Source organism: Anolis carolinensis, chromosome 2 (assembly GCF_035594765.1).
Source record: "Anolis carolinensis isolate JA03-04 chromosome 2, rAnoCar3.1.pri, whole genome shotgun sequence".
Taxonomy (NCBI): domain Eukaryota; kingdom Metazoa; phylum Chordata; class Lepidosauria; order Squamata; family Dactyloidae; genus Anolis; species Anolis carolinensis.
The window spans coordinates 175204357-175225185 of NC_085842.1; the positions used below are offsets into that span (position 1 = coordinate 175204357).

A 20829-nucleotide genomic window follows, 5' to 3' on the forward strand; every position below is an offset into this window, starting at 1 on the left:
AGCGAGCAGGTGAACGGGGCGGGCCTTTGCGGCCCTCCCCATTCACCCGCTCGGATTGCACGGAGGCTTGGACCAGCGGGGCTCGGACCAGCGGGGTTTTACTGTATAACAATATTATCTGGGGGTGAGGAGTTCCCAAAGAAAGTACCTCCTAAACATCTCCCTGTAGATACAGTAACACACCTTTTGACACAAGAGTAGGCTGGGCATGGTATGGAGTATCCAGACCACTGAATGAAGATCCCATTCCCACTGTGTGTTATTGGTACACATTAGCACTCTCCCAATGTATATTATTAGCAAAAACACTTAGTTGGAAGTTCAGTGTTTAGAGGGAGTAGATCTTTGAAAATTCCCCAACTTTGAAAAACATTCCTTCTTTATCAGCAGCTGCCATTGCCTGAACTTCCTAGCATACTACCAAATTTGATGGATTATTGCCGGTACAAAGCTTGACCTTGAAGGAACTGGGTGTGGTGACGGCCGATAGGGAGCTCTGACATGGACTGGTCCATGAGGTCACAAAGAGTCAGAGACGACTAAACGACTGAGCAGCAGCAGCACAAAGCATTAGGTAAGATAAAATAATTAATCACATTAGCATTTTAAATAGTAGGTATACTATGTGTTCCTGCTTTCAATCCTGTGGCAGCCTCCTACAGAATTCTGGGGCGTGTAGTTTAGGGCGGGGCCATTAGAATTCTTAGCAAGAGATTACCTTGGCTGCCCTAATTCAAAATTCCCTTCTACTCACCCCCATCATTAAGTAGGGTGGTGAGCCTATTCAGCAAAGCAATTCCTAGCACCCTTCATAAATCCATTAAAAGAAAGTGACCTCCCAGAATGTGAAATTTCTGCCCAGAATGCACTAATATGAAGGCATGAACTGATATCCACCAAATGGAGGTTGTTCCTCATAAATTTGTGCATCAGCAAAGGAAACTCTTTAGCTGCTGTTAGTGTAACAGAGGTTTACTACTAGAAACAAAAACTCTTGGCTCCTTTCACTCTTGGATATCACTGCTCCAAGGTACGTGAACTGGCTTCTGCACTAAAAAATCTGAAATTATACAAACAAATTAAGATTTCACAAAAATATTTCCTTTTACTGATTTAGTCATTTACCTGCTGAAGGCTGGCCTTGCTTAACCCAAGTAGCAAAAGTCTGGTGGAAGTTCTTGTTCTGCTGGAATGTGACTGTGGCTGGAGATCCGACTTTAGTGGCAAGGACCATTTTGGTTCCACTGGGCATAGGGCGCGGTAAGGGGCCCACCACAACTTTCTGAGGCGTGGCAACTGAGGATGCAATGCTGCTTGTCGTCGGAACTGTAATGGCACCACATACTGCAGGTAACTGCTTCTGTTGATCCAGCCGTTTCTAAAAATTAAAAATCATGATGCAACAAAGAACAGCCATCATTAAGCCAATCAACAGTATTGATTCTCTCACCAAATAGTGGCAAATAACGTCAAAGCTGCAGTTTTGCAGAAATACTAAACCGATTCTGGAGTAAATGTGGACAGGATTAAAAAACATGCCTCACAGCTCATAACACTAAATTAATTCAAAATATTTGTTTCAAAGTGTCATGACAGACATAGCGATTAGAAAGCCCCAAAAGAACAAGTGTTCCTAAGAGACAAATTATTGCGTTCTGCAGCTCTAAACAGAGCCAAGGTATCAAAGCAGCCAAGAGCAGGAACTCCAAAGCCAGTTGCATCTACTTGGAATCTCTCCTCTGACATGTGGACACTGGTAAGGTCCTCACAGTTCAGCCCAAATGTTTGGTCTGCAGATAATACTGATTATTTTAGGACACTAAGGTAGTGGGTGAGATACAGACTATCCCTGTCTCCATTGCCTTGCAAAAAGAAATCTTCATTCTACAAGGATCCAGGAGGGGATTTCTGTTGATTTCTTCTTCTGCACCTGCAGCCCCCTCCAGAGCAGACTGTCAGAAGGAACATATGTAGAAGCATCAGTCAAAACTTAAAAACCTAAAAGTGCTAGCTAACTTTATAATTAGAAATAATTATTTAAAATGTCTTATGTAAGTATGCCCTAGATTTAAAAATACCTATATTCATTTGTTCATTCCCAATATTAAAGAGATTCTAACAGCTTAAATCTTCAGCCTGGTTGCAGTGTTCATGAAATGATATAATTGGAAGAGACCACAAGGTCCAACTCTCTGCACAAAGAAGTACAAAACTAAAGTATTCTGGACACATGGGCATCCAGTCTCTGTTTAAAAACCTCCAGAGATGCAGACTCCACTGTCTTGTGAGGCAGTATATTCTACTGTCAAATAGTTCTTACGGTTAGGAAGTTCTTCCTAATGTTTAGGTTACATCTCTTCTTAAATTTTCTCTTTTCTCAGCCAAACATACCCAGTTCCCTAAGCTGTTCCTCACGGGGCATGGTTTCCAGACCTTTTACCTTTTGTTGGTGGCCCTACTCAGAACATGTTCCAGCTTGTTGTGCCATACAACCAATGCATTTTCTATGGAAACAAGAGGCATTGCAAGAAAATTGTGGCCTGAAGTTTTTGCTGGAAACATTGTGATAAGCTTGTGGTATCATCTCAAATCTACCAAGAGGGCATTTAAAGCAGACATTGAGACATTATATTCTTTCAGAGGCCATTCTAGAGTTAACATTCCTAAAGAAAATGCACATGCTTCTGATGTTATATTTTGCTACATTTGTTGCATCTGTTTACAAATGTTTGGCAAGCCTACTGAAATGGTCACTGTGGCTAGAAAAAAGGTTCCAAATGTTGAGAGAATACCATGCAAAAAGAGATGACAACTTCAAAGAATTCTTTAAAAAAATAACAGTTATTTAATGCACAAACAGAAGATGTTATAAACTGCACATCTGTATGCATGTATGATAATGGACAGACTAATTATCTTGTTTGTGTCTATATAAACAGATCAAATAAATTAGTTTCCATTCCAACATGGAAGCATCTTTGATTCTATATTAACAGGATGCCAAAATTTATTTCCTCCACAGCACAGCAAATTAGGGACCACTGTAATCTGGATCCAGTCATTTTACAAGGGAATCTGCACTATAACATAATGGTGAAATGGAACAATTTCATTTCACATTATACAAGTGGGGACATTTAACTAATCAATGGCAAAATTTAGTTCAGCACTGTAAGCTTCCTATATGGATGCACAACCATGTTTTACTTCTGTATAAACGATAGGAAAAAATTAGATAAGAGACACTTCCATGTTTACTTTAGGAAGGACAAATGCAAACATTACAAACTTCAGGTGGAACTACTAAGAGGCTATCCCATCTGCTGGGCAGCCAATTGTTGCTGTTTTAGTTGAGTCTCTATCTGGGCCTTTAATTCCGCAGCCGCCTTCTGTTCACTAACCTTAGCCTGTTGCTCAACCGCTTGTGCCTTTTCCTTCTCCACTCTGCCAAAGAGATGAACCAAAACACTAGATCACAATCACATCATAATTATCAAACAGCACATCTAATATTAAAAGATCCAATCTTCCAGATTATTGGTACACTAAATTACTGCGGGTTTTTTTAGTATCCATGTGTAACATTTTTAGAAAGCTGTCACTGTTTGGACTGTGTGTAGGAAAAGCAGAAAGGATGATATCCAAGAACTGTTCAAGAAGGAGAAGAAAATGCCCAGATGAATGATGTCTGAGAAATGAACCAAGAAGTAAACTAATTAATAAATGATACACAGAAAGTGGTGGAATGAGAGTTAAACAGAGATCAAGAAAAAACTTCAGCTGTAAAGAAACTAAGTGATGTTGCCTTGACAAGACAAAAAGTGAGAACAGAACAAACTCTGAGTGCAAAGAGAAAATGACAAATGGACAGATCATGGAAAGTGAGTGAGAATGCTTGAATAAGCATAGAGCAGACAGGTGGTCAGAAGGAAGGGCCAAAATGAGAGAATCAAGAAAAACCAATAGAGACAGAGGGAAAAATGAACCAGCATACCTAAATAAAAAGGGCCAGAAAGATTAAACTCTTGGTAACAAAAAATAGACTGCAAAGTTCAAGTCTGGTGCCTCAACTTCACATACAGGATATAAGATAACCAAATATCTCGAGTTTTTTTTTATAACTGACAGGAGAGAATGTCAATGGAAGGAATATTTATTTAATGCTGCAAAGTAGCTGTTCACTTCCTATTTGACTGCATGTATAATTCAATGATATTTTTGAGCTGAACCGTGTTTTAGATCAGATTCGGGATGGCAATGATGATGCAATATTTATGCAATCTAAATATGATACAAACATTCAAAGAGCTTCACATTGTCAGATTACCTTTCAGAAAATGCTTTTATCTCCCACAGTTCCAATTCTTCTTCTGCCACCCAGGTTTCAATAATAACAGGTCCTGTTTGCTTTGGAGTTTCTGGCCTTTTAGGCCTCAATGCACTTGATCGAAGACCTTTCCTTTGAGGTGTAGGAGTTTCTGTACATAAATATGAAGCAAGGGCTGAAATTATAATACCCTCAGTTCAAAAACTCATTGCTCAATGAATATGTTTGGAACTCTATGTCAATTTACCTTTTGGAGCCTCTGGAACACCAATAGGACAAACAATTTTCCGTATACAATATTCTGATCGAATTCCATATGGTCCAACATCTCTCCGTTTGATAATCTCAGTGGTTGTAATTTCTGTTTCTGATGTTTCTGCAAAAGGCATTTCAAAAGGACAACAGATGAATTAGATAATATCTATGCTACAAATACTAGTGTTTTGGCTAAAAGAAAAAAGAGTCAGATTTAAACCCAAAGCTGGAACGCTGGTGTGATATGCCATTGTAGGTAGAAGAAGGTTATAAATGGCTGTGGGTGTACAACAATACAGGAACTTTAAGAACTCCCACATGCTACATGATTTTCCAAACCAGCCTTCCCAAGACATCCTCTATTTGAGGATCCATTTGGAGCACCTGCACTGGGGCTGTCATCATTGCAAAAGCTCTTTCCTTGGTAGTACATAAAAACACAGAACTGGAAGGTTTCCAGTGATGATCATGCTACACATGCGGATTCCTATGAGAAGAGGCCATACCTTATCTCAGAACAGACTGTCCTATATCCAAGTTGAACAGACCCATTGAAAAAAATGGGAACTTGTAACTCAACGTACACTGAAATGTCATGATTCAACGAGTTTACTGTAGCTGGGATTAATGATGGATTTGACCCTAATTTCAATGGAGGATCTTCTTACAGCAACACCAGAGGCACTCCAAGTGGCCAGCTAATGGTCAAAGGACATCTAGTATAATGCCAAGTTTTTTTTAAACTTTGTTTATTTTCAAATACATTACAACTTGTATCCTATGTTCGCTTCTGACACGATAAATAAAATAAATACCCTAATTTTAAAAGCCCATACTTTTCATTTGTGTCTGAAAATTATTGAGTATTAATCACTGGTTACTGATATGTGTGTTATCACTATACCTCCTTATTAATAGTTATAGTTGCAATCTAGATCAGTTGATGTTTCAACAACCTTCACAGGAACCTCCAAAAAAAATCACTACACTAAGTGAATCCCTGTACTTGAAACAAGCTTGTAAGTAAACTTCTCAAAGAGAGCTGGCATAAGAAGTGAAATTGTTTAAAAGTGTTTTCTGATGCTTCGTAGGGTTAACACGATTTTTGTCACAGTGGAGAGAAGCCAGACTAAATGGATCTAGATGGTTCCATCCATAATGGTCTGCAAAATATATATTCTTTTTTGTTTCAAATGATTCAAGTGACCTAAAATATCACAAGTTTTCAAAGAATATTTAAATACCAGCCGTATATTTGGAAATTAACAAAGCCAAGTGCTCCTTTAAAACACTACCTGTGCGAGTAGTTCCTCCACCAGGTGGGGGTTTAGCAGCCATGTCATCCCACTTCAGACATGCCCAGAGTAACCTCAACATAAGGCTAACCCCTGCCAAGGATTTTACGGTTTGAAGTCGATATCTGGGAAAATTCATAAAGAAAATTATGTACTGTACAACTTTGTAACACCAAGTTAACGTAAGGACTTTTAAATTATGTATTTCCAAGACAAAGTGTACAATCTTACACAAACAGGCACGCACACAGACATAATTCATGTTATCTGTGCCTCTATTAATATACAGTACATTGAAGCTTACTAATCTAAGTTCAACAATTAGAATTTACATTAATACACAATAAGGTGAAACAAAGGATTGTTCAACTGGTTCTCTCTCACATACCCTAAATATGTGTTTTAATCATGAATTTAAACTCATGTTCTGTGTTTTTAATATGTATTTCATAGAAATATGTTTTAATACGTATATTTTATAGAAATACACTTAATTTCTGTATTTGTAGAATCTTTACAATGTTGATGTTTTTTAAACTATGCTGTGACCTACCACGAGAAGAGGCGGGTAAGAAATAAAATAATAATAACAGCACCAACTACTATTGCTACTACTACTACTGTCATTTACAGCTGCATTGGATGCCGCAATCAACCAATAGAAAATATGGTGACATGTGTAGAACTGATTTGAAAAAAAGGAACCACAAAAATGGTGCAAGAAAGCAAGTTTCTCCCAACACGAACAACAAAAGAAACTAAATCCTCCTCTCCCTAGATAGAACAAACCGAACAACCTTGAATGTTTTTGTTTCCAGTACTAATAGGCTCCAAACATGGTCACTGGCATATTGTTAGAACACCAAGACCATTCATTCTGAAAACTTTCTCACTTGATATCTAGGGTTCCCAACCTGCTAGATGAAGGGGCCATTTCACCTACTATGTTACTTGTAAGCAAAAGGAGCAATGCATATATTAATTTGCATAGAAGGAATAATGCTGTTTTGCAGGGAGGAGGACCTCTCCTACCAACAAGGATGTGTTGTCCTCAGGGTGGTGGTCTCCTTCAACTGTGGAAAGGGACTTCCATCTCTAATGCAAGTGATTAGTGTCAATGTTCTCTGCCAAAAACAAGAGTATACTCCTCAAACAGGCAGTGGAAACCTACTGCCCTCCATATTCAAGTGAATGGAGCAACTCATTATTGGGATTTGCCACCACATTCCATCCGAAAAGTAGCAAAATGTGAAGGAATATCTAGAACATTTTAAAATCAAATTTCTCCATAAACCTACAGCTCCTTGAACTATGAGAAACAATGACAAAGTAAAAATAGCCACACAGTCATCATTTGCAAATACAGATCAAGGTACACTTGTATAAAGCTTCTTGAAGTCATAGTAATTACTCCACATAATCTTCTGAGTTTACACTTTTCAAATGATTTCTGCTGCATCCATTTTAAGTGGCCATAATAAAACACACAGCAAAAAGCTTCAGGGTACCTTTGCACATCAGGGTTTGGTGTCTGAAGGGGCATTCTTTCAGGATATTTGAGACTTACAACACTGTGGATGCCCTGATGTGCCCAAGCTACATAAACATATGTCCTACCTCTGCCCATACTACTCAGGTACATTGGTGATATATTAAATTTAATGCATGGGAACTGGATAATCTTTCCACTTAAATCCACAAAAGATCTCATTAAATAAATATAGCTTAAACACCAGGAGATGAAACAAAATGGTGCTGTGATTTAAAGGGGATGAGTACTGAAGTGACAAGCTTCTAGGCTAAGTTTTAATTCATTCCCCCATTCATTCAATGAAATCTACTTCAGTTATTTAAAGTATTATTAATATTTTACCTCCAAGAGATACCAAAAGTCGGTCTAGGGGATGGATATGGCCAAATATCCAAAGCAGGCTTAGCAGTGTAGTTGAAACATGGAACCTCTCTGATCCCTCCTCTTCTTGCCAGCTTCCTTAGGTCATCATTGGGCAAAACAAATATGCTCTTTTTACTGCTTTTTGTGACAAACTTCCTGTAAGATGGCAATGCTGTTCCAGAACGAGACTTTTTAGGTCGTGAGCATTTCATTAGCTTCACTTTGTCCTTTGTAGAATATTCCTTGCTGACTGTCATAGAAGTCATCAAGGTTCCTCCTGCAGTAGTTAAGGAATCAGTTACTGTTGTTGTTACCACAGTTTTACTTTGCTCCTTTACAGAAGTGACATCAGTATTGCTATCTGTACTGGAAGTGGTAAGTGTTGTTACAGTAGTGGAGGTGGTAGTTAAAGTGGACACAGAACAGTTTTTCGTAGATGGGGCCAGATGTTCTTTATCATCTTTGAAGCCTGCGAGCTCTGATACTTTATAAACAGTTTTGGATTCGGTGGAAACAGTCGATGTGGTAGTCACCTCTGTGACAACTGTTTTTATTGAAGTTTCACTATTGATGTTTTCAATTCTGCCATGTGTTTGCAATCCATTCTGATCAGCAAAGTCATTACTCAAGCTGGATTCCTCACATGAAGTTACTGGAGACAGGGCAGGTTTCTTAATGCAAGACGATTCAATTTCTATGCACTCCATTTCCTTATGTATGCTGTGCTCATTACAGGACTGGAGGTCTGGGATTGATGCATCATCAAGACAACTAGATCTTTCAGAACCTTCCTTCCTTCCAGTATATTGAGCAGAGTCAGATGTATTATCTTGAGAGGTGTCATTTGCTTTAGAATCACCATCTGCACCCTCAGATCTCTGTAACAACTCAGTGCCAAAATTTTCTCTCTCAAATTTATCTTCGGAAGTGATATCACCATTCATAAATGGTTTCACAGATTCACTGGAAGAAAATGGTTTAACTAAAGGATTATTTTTATTAATATGATTGACTTTAGATTCAACACTGCTTTCTGTTTGTGCAAGTGTCTCTCTTTTCAAACATTCTTCATTAGATAGTACTTTAAAATCAGGATCTTTTCCATTAATCTGAAATGTTTCTGGTTTATCTCTCTCTGTTTGGCTATCCACTTCTCCATTTTTGTTATTATTTTTGTCTGCAAGACTTCTGATTTGGTCAAAGCATTTGATTTTGGAACTTGGTAGAACACATTTCTCTTGGCCTTGCTTTTCACCATTTGTTTCTGTAATTTTAGATTTCACTACCTCGCCCATAATATTTTCTTCCCTCATGTCAGGAATCTGAGCTTCAAACGCCTTTTCTGAAATGAGCTCAGAATGTAGCGATTTCAGGCCTCCAAGCATCTGTTTTGGATTTACTGCGATCTTCGGTTCAGATGCATCTTCACTGTTTTTCAAGGGACCTTCTTTTACATCATTTGGTTGAATAGATGTCACTCCAGAGTTATCTTTTAAACTACACATTTCTATAGAATGTGTGTACTGCTTTTCAGGTTTTAATGTTTCATGTCCCTTTTTACTCAAAAATGAAGTAAGTCCTTCACAGCTACTTTTAGTTACCCCTGGCTGAATAATATTATCACATTGAGAGACAAGGTTATTTGTTCGCTCTGAACATTTTGTATTATCCTTTAAGGTGTCACACTTACTTATTTCTTTGCTTTCTGCTGGTATAGAGGCATTGCTAACAGAACTATCAAGGTCTGTCTCCTTGCTCTGTATTTGAATTTTATCTGTTTCCATTGCTTCACAAACACTTTCATTCGTGTCCTTTGCTAGCGATGTCTGTGCATCTGAGCAATGAACTGAGGTTCTATTTGCTTCTCCCTCTAAGAGTCTGTTTAAGCAAGGCAAAGTTTGGACTGGTCCAACAGTTTTAGTAAAGTGCAGACTATTAGGTGACAAGTGTTCTTTGACAGAATCTTCAGTTTGATTAATACTTGAAATATCCATCTGTTTTTCTTCTCCTGCCATAGCTTTTTGTAGGTCATCCACACTCTGTGGAGTCAGAGATTTACAACCTGAGGAGTTAGCATTAGTTTTCAGCTTCATTCTTTCTAGTCGCTGCTTTTCCTCCAGTGTAAACTGCTTTACTCTTCTTTCAAGCAGTCCATCCAGTTTTGAAGGTTTTACTTTTCTTTTGTAACATGTCCTTAAGTGAAAACCCTCACTAACATTGATTAAATCTGCACTGATTGGAGTTTCTTCACATTTTGTGGAGGTATCCATTTGCACTTCATCTACCTCCATGGGTTCTTCCTTGATGCTTTTATCATTTTCACCAACTTCTTTTTTCTCTGTAAATAAGATAAGAGATTTTTGTATGTAAAATAATACTTTCATAAATAAATTGTGGCCGATTAAAATATTTCTTCCCATGTATGAACATTGCACTGTTGCATTAAAAAACCCTAATTTTTAATGAATGTTTTCCTCTTGATATAATTCAACAGTGATATATAATTATATGGAATCACATTAAGAGGGAATGCTTTACACAAGTTTGTACAGGACAACAAAATTTAAAATGCCTTATCTCTATACATTCAGTAAGTATTAAAAACCTTTTAATCCTTTGGGCTGTTTTCAGATACATGTCTATATCATAATTTAAAATATTTATCTGTCAGGCAACACAACTCCTCACGTTGAATCACAGATGAATAAATTTGGTGAACTTGCTAAACAAGACTAAAACAAAGACTATAGTACAGTATAGTTTTGAACCTAATCTATCAAATTGATTGTGCATCTCCTGCATAGCGGGGGACTGGGCTGGATGGCCTTTATGGCATTTTCCAACTCTATGATTCAATCATTCTGTGAAAGAAACTTGTTTCCTGCTGAACCGACTCTTGAGATTGATGGTGTTATGTTCTAGAATTTCACACTTTTGAACTAATTTTGACTAATCTTGCTCTTTAGATTTTGGTTGATTTAACAAACGTGTTCCACTTTCCATAGAACTTCATAAGTGTTACTGGGATTGCAAGGCAGACATTTGTTCTGTTGAAATCAAAACAATATCACCAGTAACAACCCAGGTGACATTGGGTAAATTTCCTACTATACACATACTCTGCCAAACAGACTTCTTTTTTTTAAAAAAAGCTAAAATACACCCATGAAAATGGAGAAAATGCTTATTACCTTCTTTTGCACAAACCGATTTCTCCAAATATTTGTTAATTTCCACCTTTTCTTCTTTCAATTCAAATTCCTGTTTTGTACAACTTTTTTTTGTGGCTTGAGAATTTTCTGTTTCTTTTTGGTCCTTTTTGTGTAGCTCATGGTGGTTTTTTAGTTTGTCTTTTGAAGAACTATGTTCTATTTTTACTTTTGCTGGATTTTTCCTCTTATCCAGTTCACACTGTTTCTCGGTGATGGCTGCTGTACCATTTTTTGCTATAAAGAAAGTATTTGTTTATTTATAGGGTTTTAAAGCTGATGGTATAACATTCTCAAGGTACCATACATTGAGAGTGTTCAGATATAATATCCACCCCCCCCCAAAAGAATACAGCATTTTTAGTTAGCTCAGACTTAGAACTCTGTAATATAACCGCTATTATTGAAATTCAACAACAGTCAGACTTCCACATTGGTGGACTGGACTTTTGAAGATTTGATTATTTGACAATTTGATTAAAATATTATCTCTAGATCCTCCAATACCATTCTGTAGCTGCACTGGAATATCACTCTGTGGTACACCAAAGAGTCAAATTGGACAGCCTAGAGCAGGGGTCCATAAACAGAGGCCTGCAGCTGGATGTGGCCCACCACAGTCATTTACCCACTACTCATCCTAAACTTTAGACTTAAGAGTTGCCATAATTCTGAATTAAGTTGAAGGTGCACAACAACAACCATCCTCATTAACGTGACTATCTCATCAGCCAAAATCAGGCGCTCAGTTCACATTGAAATACTGGTAAGTTTATTACAATATGTAAAAATCAGTTGTTGTGTGTGTGAACAGGAAAACTGCAAAGCACCAAACTGATTGGCTGGGCCATACCCAGAGAGCCAACTAAGCCTAGGAGTTTTGGCTACAGTTAACATTTTCTGCTGGAGATCAGTTTGGTAAGAGAGCTTAGCAAGAGGTTTTGTTCCTAGGCTGCTGGAGGAAGACGTTTTGTATGGACATCTAAAGGACTATTTGAATTCTCCCTTAAAAAGGACATTGCGTGAATCAATGTAACGGTTCATTATGAATGTATATATGTTGCTCTGCATTACAAAGAGTAAAAGTTCCTGTTATTTACTGTTCATCTGCATGGCTTATCTTTTCTCTGGAAAGACAGTGTGTGGACTCATCAAGCGAGAACTACACATGATTTTCATTTTGTCACAAAGTTTATGTTGGTTAAAATTGCTCATTTTAAATATTGTATTGTTCTTCCATGGTGTTTTTGCACTACAAATAATATATATGCAGTATGCAGAGGGATTCATTTGTGGTTTTTCCAAACTATAGTCTGCCCCCCCCCCCCCAACAGTCTGAGGAATTGTGAACCGGCCCACGACTTTAAAGTTTTGAGGTCCCCTGACATAGAGAATCCTAGAGATAACACCTCTCTAGGAATCTCTACATCTTCCAGTGTGAACGTACAGTCAGTTGACCACAGAGACATGCTTGAACATGTAGAAATTTCTAGAGAGATGGTCTCTCAATAAAAAAATCAACTTTTTATTCATGTTTGTATCACTTTCACATGGATCCTGTGCCCTTAAGTCAAGCTAATGTGGAAGGATGATTCTATCCATTTTCTCAATAATAACTTCACTGTTGATTCAACCACCTGTGTATCACAGGCTGATCCAATGAGAGTTCCCATGGGAGGGAAAGCAAGGAATTCTGGCCAATTTCCATTATGCTGCCCAGTATCACCATCCCATTCAGTTCCAGATTTTTCTACTCCATTAAGTTTAGCCCTGAATGTTAGCCAAATTACTAAATTCAAACCAGCTATCTGAACTTACAGTTAATTCTCTTTTAGAGACAAAGAAATAAAATACTCACCTGGTAGCAACTTTCGATAATTAACATTAGTATTTCCAGGTAATCTGGGCACAAATCTATGGACATGTGTTTTACTAATCCATATCCATCCACCATATCCTGTTACTCTGTATTCTTCTCCTTTTTGTTTCCAAACCTATTAAGTGTTTTAAAATATGTTTAGTTATAAGTGCACTACAATAGTTCAAATATGATATAATCAAGGCATGCGTCACTGCAGCCAAATCTGATGTCCCACGGAATAATAATAATAATAATAATAATAATAATAATAAAAACTTTATTTGTACCCTGCTCTATCTCCCCGAGGCGACTCAGGGCCATTTCCAACAAAAGTAACAAAATGGCAAACATTCAATGCTGAAAACAGACAATGATAAATCAAATCAAAACAGCGGATAAGAAAATCTCAAAATACTTATAAAACATAAAACGAATACATAATTGAAGTTAAATAAACATAATATAACCAATCACATCCAATTTCCACAGGCTGAAGTAGGTGTCCAATATCTAGGTGAGAATATATATAAAGGTGTACTGGTCTTCCTCCTCTCCATATGGTAATGCGCATAAATGAGTTTTTCAAAGCTTTTAAAGGAGAGGAGGGTGGGGGGCATTTTTATTTTTTTAGGGAGGTAGTTCCAGAGGAGGGGGGCAGCCACAGAGAAGGTCTCCTCTCTCGACTCCCCCAATTGTACTTGCGATGGTGGCAGGACTGAGGGCCTCCCTCGTCGAGCGCAGTGCTCAAGCTTGTTTGTATACAGAGATGTGATTTTTCAAATAGTCTGGGCCTGAATTGTTTAGGGCTTTATAGGTAATGACCAGCACTTTGTATTTAATCCGGAAGCAGATGGAAGCAGATGGGTAGCCAGTGGAGATGCTGCAACATGGGAGTGGTTCTCTCCCAGTACAGCCTTCAAGTTAGTAACCCGGCTGCCGATCTTTGGACCATTTGCAGCTTCCAAACTATCTTCAAAGAAAGCCCCATGTAGAGAGCGTATAGGCGCAGCTGGTGTACTAGTTTTAGCTATGCAAACACACTCCTGGTCATTGCCATTATCCAGTCCATTACTGACAACAGATATTGATTCAGTACCAAGAAAAGCTTATTTGGAATGAGATAAAAAGGAAAGACAGAAATGGGTGTTGTCAGCATTGCTGACAACTCTAGATGACATCTTTCAGTAGTTTCATGTAGATGTTAAACAGGATAGAGGGACAAAATGGAAACTCAAGGGACTCCACAAACCAGTGGCCAGAGTGTTGAACAAGAGTCTTCCAGCATTAACGATTAGGTTTGCCCTTCTAAGAAAGATCCTTATAAACCCCATGCCAGAGTGGTGGTTCAGAAAATAACCTGGTTGATGGCATCAAAACTTGCAAACATACTCTCCAGTCCAATTCCCCACACAGATCATCCACTAAGGTATTATTATCTCCATAACCTGAAGCTGTACTGAAATGGATCAAGATATCCTGAAACTCCTGAAGCTGGGAGGCAACCACATACTCCAGAACACTACCATAAATTGAATGTTACAGCCTTGATATATACTGATGGAATCAGGGTGGTGATGATGGAGCTTTTTTTTTTTGTAACTGACTCAATACATCCTCTTTTAGGCAGAACAAAAGCTTCTTCTGTTACAATGATGAATTCACGATTCCCCTTACTTTATTATTTTATAGTAACTAATATTCAAAGTGCTGTACAAGATAAAATACAAAAATCAAATCATTATCAATCAAAAAGGAAAATATGAGAATAAACAAGACAGAATCCTTTTATGAACTCATTACCCTGTCTCCTGATAGTAGGGAAGGAACAATGCTTAGGAAACAATAGCACTATTGGTGCTTGCTTTGCATTTGAAGAGAAACTGTTCCAAAGAGTGGGAAATCATGCTTCAGATGCCAGATGGATAAACCTTCACCAGGCAGTGCTAAGTGCAATAAGATATAACAGGACAGTGCAATAATGTATACCGCTTTAAATGTCTATTTATGTTTTACCTTGATTTATTACAATGTTTTATATTCATACATTTGATTATTTTTTTACTCTGTATTGTCTTTTAAATTGATGGAAGCTGCTTTGGGTCCCCATTGTGGGAGAAAAACAGCATATAAAGATTAATTATTATAACTGATGGCTGTGGCACCACCTTTAGGATGACAATATGGAGATGTCAACATAGAGAAAATCCTCCTTTGAGTAAGCTGTAGAATCGCCTTCTGCCCAGAATTTTCCAGATAGAGGAACTGGGATCAATAAAAACAGCAACTCCATTTCTCATCAGAGAAACAAGTTTATAGTTTACCTCAATGTTTTCCAGTTATGACAAAAGCCAAGACCCAAGACATAATAACTCTCACTTCATCTATTTTACTATGGCACAATTTAAACAAAATGTTAAAAAGACATGAAACTCTTTAAGCATTAATAAATAGCCCATTTTATTTTATTTTCAAAAGATTTTGTATGTGGAAACAGTACCTGGTGTTTTATAGGAAATGTGTACTTCACCCATGTTGCTTGTTGCATGGTCTCTTCCTCCTCTTGCTTTCTCTCTTTTTTTTTCACCTTCTCCTTTTCTTCTCTTTCAATAGCTGTCATTCTACGTAATCTAATCACACAGCACATACAATGGTATTTATTATTTCTTCTAGTCAGCTACTTTTCAGACAGACAACACAAACATTTAAACTACGTGACTTCCTTAGAAATGTTCAATGTATTTTGTTTGGAAAAAGTGAGCTGGAGATGTTACCTTCACGAAGAAGTCACAGCTGCAAACGAAAACAGTACCTAGCAATACAATTTAAACATGTCCCATGGTCATTGCTAAACTCATTAATATTGACATATAGTTGAGCTACCTCATTACATTTCACAAACATTGAGACATCTTACCTGGTATGTCCCAAGGATTCCCTCCAGACTGGCAGCATGACAACTGGTTTAATTGCACATTCTAAAATTGCCAAAGCCAATGCAAATTCTCTTGGTTTGCTACACATCTGAACAGCTTTGATCCAGTTAGACCTGCATTTGACAAAAGCATGAGATATTTCAAGTTCACTGTTTGCAGTAGCATCTGTTTAGCAACTGCAAAATATACTGGAGAAAGGTACCGTGGCAATATTAAAGTGACAACACAAAAAGCCCAATGAAGTTAAATATAAAATACCAATTCTCATTTAAATCTTCCTTCTCAATACCCAGCTTTTTTGTGACGTCTTCGGCATAAACCCTCTTTCCCATGCTTACTGTCACTTAGGCTACAACTAAGCAAACTGTTAAACACATGAAACAACTAAATATGAAAAAACATTGATTCAATGGTTATCTTTGCCTACACTTGCTTCTACTTCCTGTTTGATTCCCTGCAACACACATGCACTGGCTCCATTCAACTATATTATGAAAAGTGAAAACATCTTCACCTGTGAGAAGCCCAATTGGGATGAAGGAAGGATGCTGGGGTGTTGTTTTCCAGTTGAATGATGGTTAGCCTCAGAGTGGATATTGTAAGGACCTTTGAACCATGGACAGAGCCATTCCATTTGAACTCCCCCGCAGGACTCAAACAAAACTTATGAGAAAGGTGTCGTCTCTTGTCATGGTCTTCTCGGTGTTGATGTTTGTTCAGAGCAAAAGAATTGGTGGCATACTGATTATGGTAGACACGGTACTTCCCTTCTTGACCCAACTTGAAATAATTGTTGATGTTTCCTTTCATCACTATTTCTTTCTTGGCATTTAGTCGGGAAATGTCCCCTTGGGAATTAACCACGAGGAGCTTGATGACATTAATAAAAGGGGGGGGGGGGGGAGAAGGAGGGGAAGAGAACACACACTTAAAAAAAACCTCTTCATATTTAGATTTTATCTTTAATCTGAAAGGCAGAAGCCCTGTATTATTTTAGGAACTGTAATATAGAAAACAGCTACTAAAAATGACATCTAATGAAATATCCCCGGCAATAAGAACACAACCCATCATAAATGTTAACTTTCAATACAATTCTGTTGCTTTTGCTACAGAAAATGATTTTTGTAGACTTTTAAAAATGTATCTCCATATTATGCTAACATTCTTCAGTGATAAGCTCAAGAATGTATTACGCTTCCATGAAGTTCTTGTTGGCCAACACAATATAATTGGATTCCAGATAATTGACAACAATGACTCTAGAGAAGTCTTGTGCAAACTTCGGCCCTCCGGGTGTTTTGGACTTCAACTCCCACAATTCCTAACAGCCTCAGGCCTTTTCCTTTCCCCTCTCAGCTGCTTAAGGGGCCTGACACTGTTAGGAATTGTGGGAGTTGAAGTCCAAAACACCTGGAGTGCCAAAGTTTGCCCATGTCTGCTCTAGAGCAACCTCTCAACTCCACTTGAAATAACACTGCTGACAAATAATGAGAAATTGCTTTTTATAGTAGTTTTAATTTCATTTTTGTTGTTGTATTTTATAAGTATGTTTTTTCTTTGTATGTTTGAATAAACCCATTTACAAAAAAGAAAAGAAAAGCAATAGTAGTTGACAAAGTACATTCTTGTGCAACTGCTGATGTTGGTGCAATCCTATATACATTTGTATTGGAGTAGGTGTGTGTGTTGAGGCCTAAATATCCTGTTGGATCTTAGCACTATAGGATACCACCAACAAATTATCAAATGTTGTAGAGGACAGTAATGACAAACTGTCTCCAAGTATTAATCACCACAATTCAACAGGTGACTTAATGGAGCACACACAACCAAAGGGTTTATAATAAGGTTCTGGGTACATATAATAAAACTGCACTGGTACTCTCTGATCTGAACTGATAAGATCCAAGTACAATAGATCCAGCAAACCAATTGTTTGATGGTGATTCAACATTTATGACAAATATATCCAGTTAATTTGACGAGTCTTCTCCAGTTGGGAAAAAACATAGCATTTAAGACTGTTTCATAACAAAATCACTTAGTAAAACCTCAACTTGGTTTGCCAATCTCAGAAGTACTTTAATTAATACTTTTCAAAAGTAGTACAGACCTCTTTGCCTTCTTTAAATAGCTTATTTGCTTCATGTGCTGCAGCAGCAACCTGCTGGCTTTTTAGCTGGCTGAGTTTGCTATCTGGATTTCGTAACCTGGTGACCATCCGTGTGGAACCAGGGGTACTTCTTCCATTGCTTGGAGATTCACTTCTTTCACCATTAGATTTATCTCCTGTCAGAAAAATCAAACATTTAAACAGTTGATATATGGGGGGGGGGGGGGGCTCAAATTAGTATAGATATGACTATCCTTATCTACAGACTCAATATCCACTTTCACTAATCCATGTGCCAAAAACTACCCTTCGCTGGAAATATTTGTGACCTACTCTATGTCTCCCAAGTTCTATTCTAGGATACGTTTCAAGTCAATTTATACCAATATACAGGGTTTAACTGCATTACCATTCCAATCAAACACATTGCTTTGAAGACATTCATTTAAATTTAAAATAATTAAAAAGAGATGACATAAGCAGCACATTCATTGCATGTACTCTTATTGCAAACAGACACAATGACCGCTTAGATAGGCAGGTGTTTGTGTGTTGATTAAAAGAGAGCAGAAAAGGGGCCAACCAAGTCCCTTTTGATAGAGAATTCCATAGCTTAGGAGCAACCATTGAGAAAGTTCTGTTTAAATCTTCACCAGATAGGACTGCAATGGTGACAGGATAGAAAGACCTTCCCAGATATTAAAACTTGGGCAGATGTGTATGAGGACATATAGGCTTTCAGAGAGTTTGGAGCTAGGCTGTACGTAGCTTTAGAGATCATAATCAGAATTCTGAATTGTGGCCAGAAACTGATCAGTAACCACAGAAGCTGTTTCAACAAGGGAGTTATTTGCTGATTAAAACCAGATCTAGTCATAGCATTTTGGACATTCTGAATACTGTACTTGTATCCAGTCCACTGCTAGCAACTAATACCAGTGTAGTATTACAGTTGCTATTTAGGAATTTAAAAAATTACGCAATTAAAAAATAAAGACTAGCAATCACCAAGCATATGCTAATAACAAACTGTTTTATTTTTACCTAGCTCCTCTGAGCTCTGGGACCCTCCTTCAATATTTTCCACTTCAGCAGAAGTCTTTACAGATTCACTCTGCATAGAATTTAGTTCACTGCTATTGCTGTTTTCTGGTTCAGACGAGACTGCTTCAGCAGATGAACTAATATTCTGGCTAGGAGTTTCACCTACAAAAGACAACTATTTTAGGCACTTAGTACTATCTTCAGAACACTTCAAAATGCAAGAAAACAAATCTAAGATGTCAATAATGATGCATTCAGAAAGGAACAAGTTAATCATTTTAAAAGAAAACTGAAGGAAGTATCAGGTAAGGGTACAATATATTTCATTTCACGCACCTACATGCCTCTTGCGTATGGAGAGCAGCTCTATTTCAAGTTTAGTCTTAATAATTAAGGATTTTATTCGTGCAAGAGTGGTCATGGACCAAATCACACAAGAAATGATATGGTGCTCCCCAGTTTTCTGAACAGAACTGCATTTCAGTATGCCCAGCAATAGAAAGCAATCTCTGCACACTACCTTTGGCATAGTGAGTGGAGAACCAGGTTAATGATGCTAGATCAGATTTCCAACATTTTGATATTGTGGAAAACCCTGAACAGTAATCTCTGATCTCCAAGGGGCGATGGTAGGGGGGGTCCCCCCTTTCTTCAGGGAGAATCCCCAAGAAGGCATGGTTTCACAAAGCGGAAAACATATATCCAGGTTATGGGCTCAATTAAACCCACGGGCTGGAGGTTCCCTTCCCTTCTCTATAAGAGAAAGAGGTGATCAAATTATAGATGTTATATGGGCAAGTGTATGCCATATTTTTCTCAGGGGAACATGAAGGTAAGAGATTTCTAAAGCGCACTCCTAAAGTATTCTGCTTGTTGGATTACTCTGCAGGAATTGTAGGCTGTGAACAAACACCTACAAAAAAAATCTGCTACCACTATTGTTGGTAATTTGATCTATTCTTGATAATAGATCAAGGAGTGGTTGTAGTCACATATCACACAAACAATAATTCACACATGAAGTTCCCCAAATGCTTTTGGGATTGACATATACTACCGGTACATAGAGTTCTGGCAAATAAATAATGTCATAAAGGAAAACCTACAGTGAACTTATTCCAATTGCAAATATTTGAAGGACACAAAAACATTAGCACCCTCACAGTAAATGTGGAACACTATCAACTGAATACTAAACAAGTACAAAAGACAGTAAAAGATGATCCAGCAATGAAATACAGGAACCCTTACTGTACCTGTAATATTTTTGGGAGACTCTGATGTTGAATTCTTCTCAGCCTCATTATTATTAAAAGTTTCTGGCTTACATCCCACTATGTTCTTTCCTTCAGAATTATTAGCTTCTTTTACAGAAGGGTTTGTGATGTCGCCTCCAACAGAAGATGTCATGGAATTACTTTTATCACCATCTGCTGGTTCTACAGTAAAATGTACAAGAAATCTTTATAGATTTTTTTTTAAAGTTTGCTTATTAATAGCATGGCGTACAAACAAAAATTATTTTATTTATTTTATTTTTATCCCACCTTTCTCGCGATATAAGGACTCAAGGTGGCAAATTAAGTTCATGAAAACTGATTGTGTTAGGTAAGTTCAGTAGTATGCTGTGAGGAAAATGGCTGATTGTGAAGTGTGAAAATGTCTATATAAATAAAAAAATCTTAACAAATTAAAGACACAAATATGATTTTTTTTCATCCACAGCGAATAATATTCCAGAAAATAAAGCTGGCCTCTGGCATACACTGGGGTTTGGTTCCAGGACTTCATGTAAATACCAAAATCTGTGTATGCTCAAGACACATTGTATACAATACTGTAATAAAATGGAGTACCTTATATAAAATGGCAAAAACAAATGATATAGTAATAAA

General features: G+C 37.5%; 1 protein-coding gene across 6 annotated transcripts in view; it reads right to left on the reverse strand.

Moving 5' to 3' along the window:
• The window catches only part of bptf (bromodomain PHD finger transcription factor), an 86513-nt gene that overhangs the window by 23240 nt on the left and 42444 nt on the right, over window positions 1-20829 (reverse strand). For all 6 annotated transcript variants that reach the window (XM_008116379.3, XM_008116378.3, XM_008116376.3 and 3 more), the window contains exons 5-18: window positions 20191-20373; window positions 18935-19096; window positions 17891-18066; window positions 16289-16644; window positions 15756-15887; window positions 15339-15468; window positions 12839-12974; window positions 10963-11217; window positions 7751-10109; window positions 5878-6002; window positions 4575-4703; window positions 4328-4478; window positions 3402-3444; window positions 1126-1378 (exon numbers count right to left, since the gene is read on the reverse strand). In XM_008116379.3, the coding sequence (XP_008114586.2) occupies window positions 1126-1378; window positions 3402-3444; window positions 4328-4478; window positions 4575-4703; window positions 5878-6002; window positions 7751-10109; window positions 10963-11217; window positions 12839-12974; window positions 15339-15468; window positions 15756-15887; window positions 16289-16644; window positions 17891-18066; window positions 18935-19096; window positions 20191-20373 (4590 nt within the window). The remainder of the gene's footprint in view (window positions 1-1125; window positions 1379-3401; window positions 3445-4327; window positions 4479-4574; window positions 4704-5877; window positions 6003-7750; window positions 10110-10962; window positions 11218-12838; window positions 12975-15338; window positions 15469-15755; window positions 15888-16288; window positions 16645-17890; window positions 18067-18934; window positions 19097-20190; window positions 20374-20829) is intronic.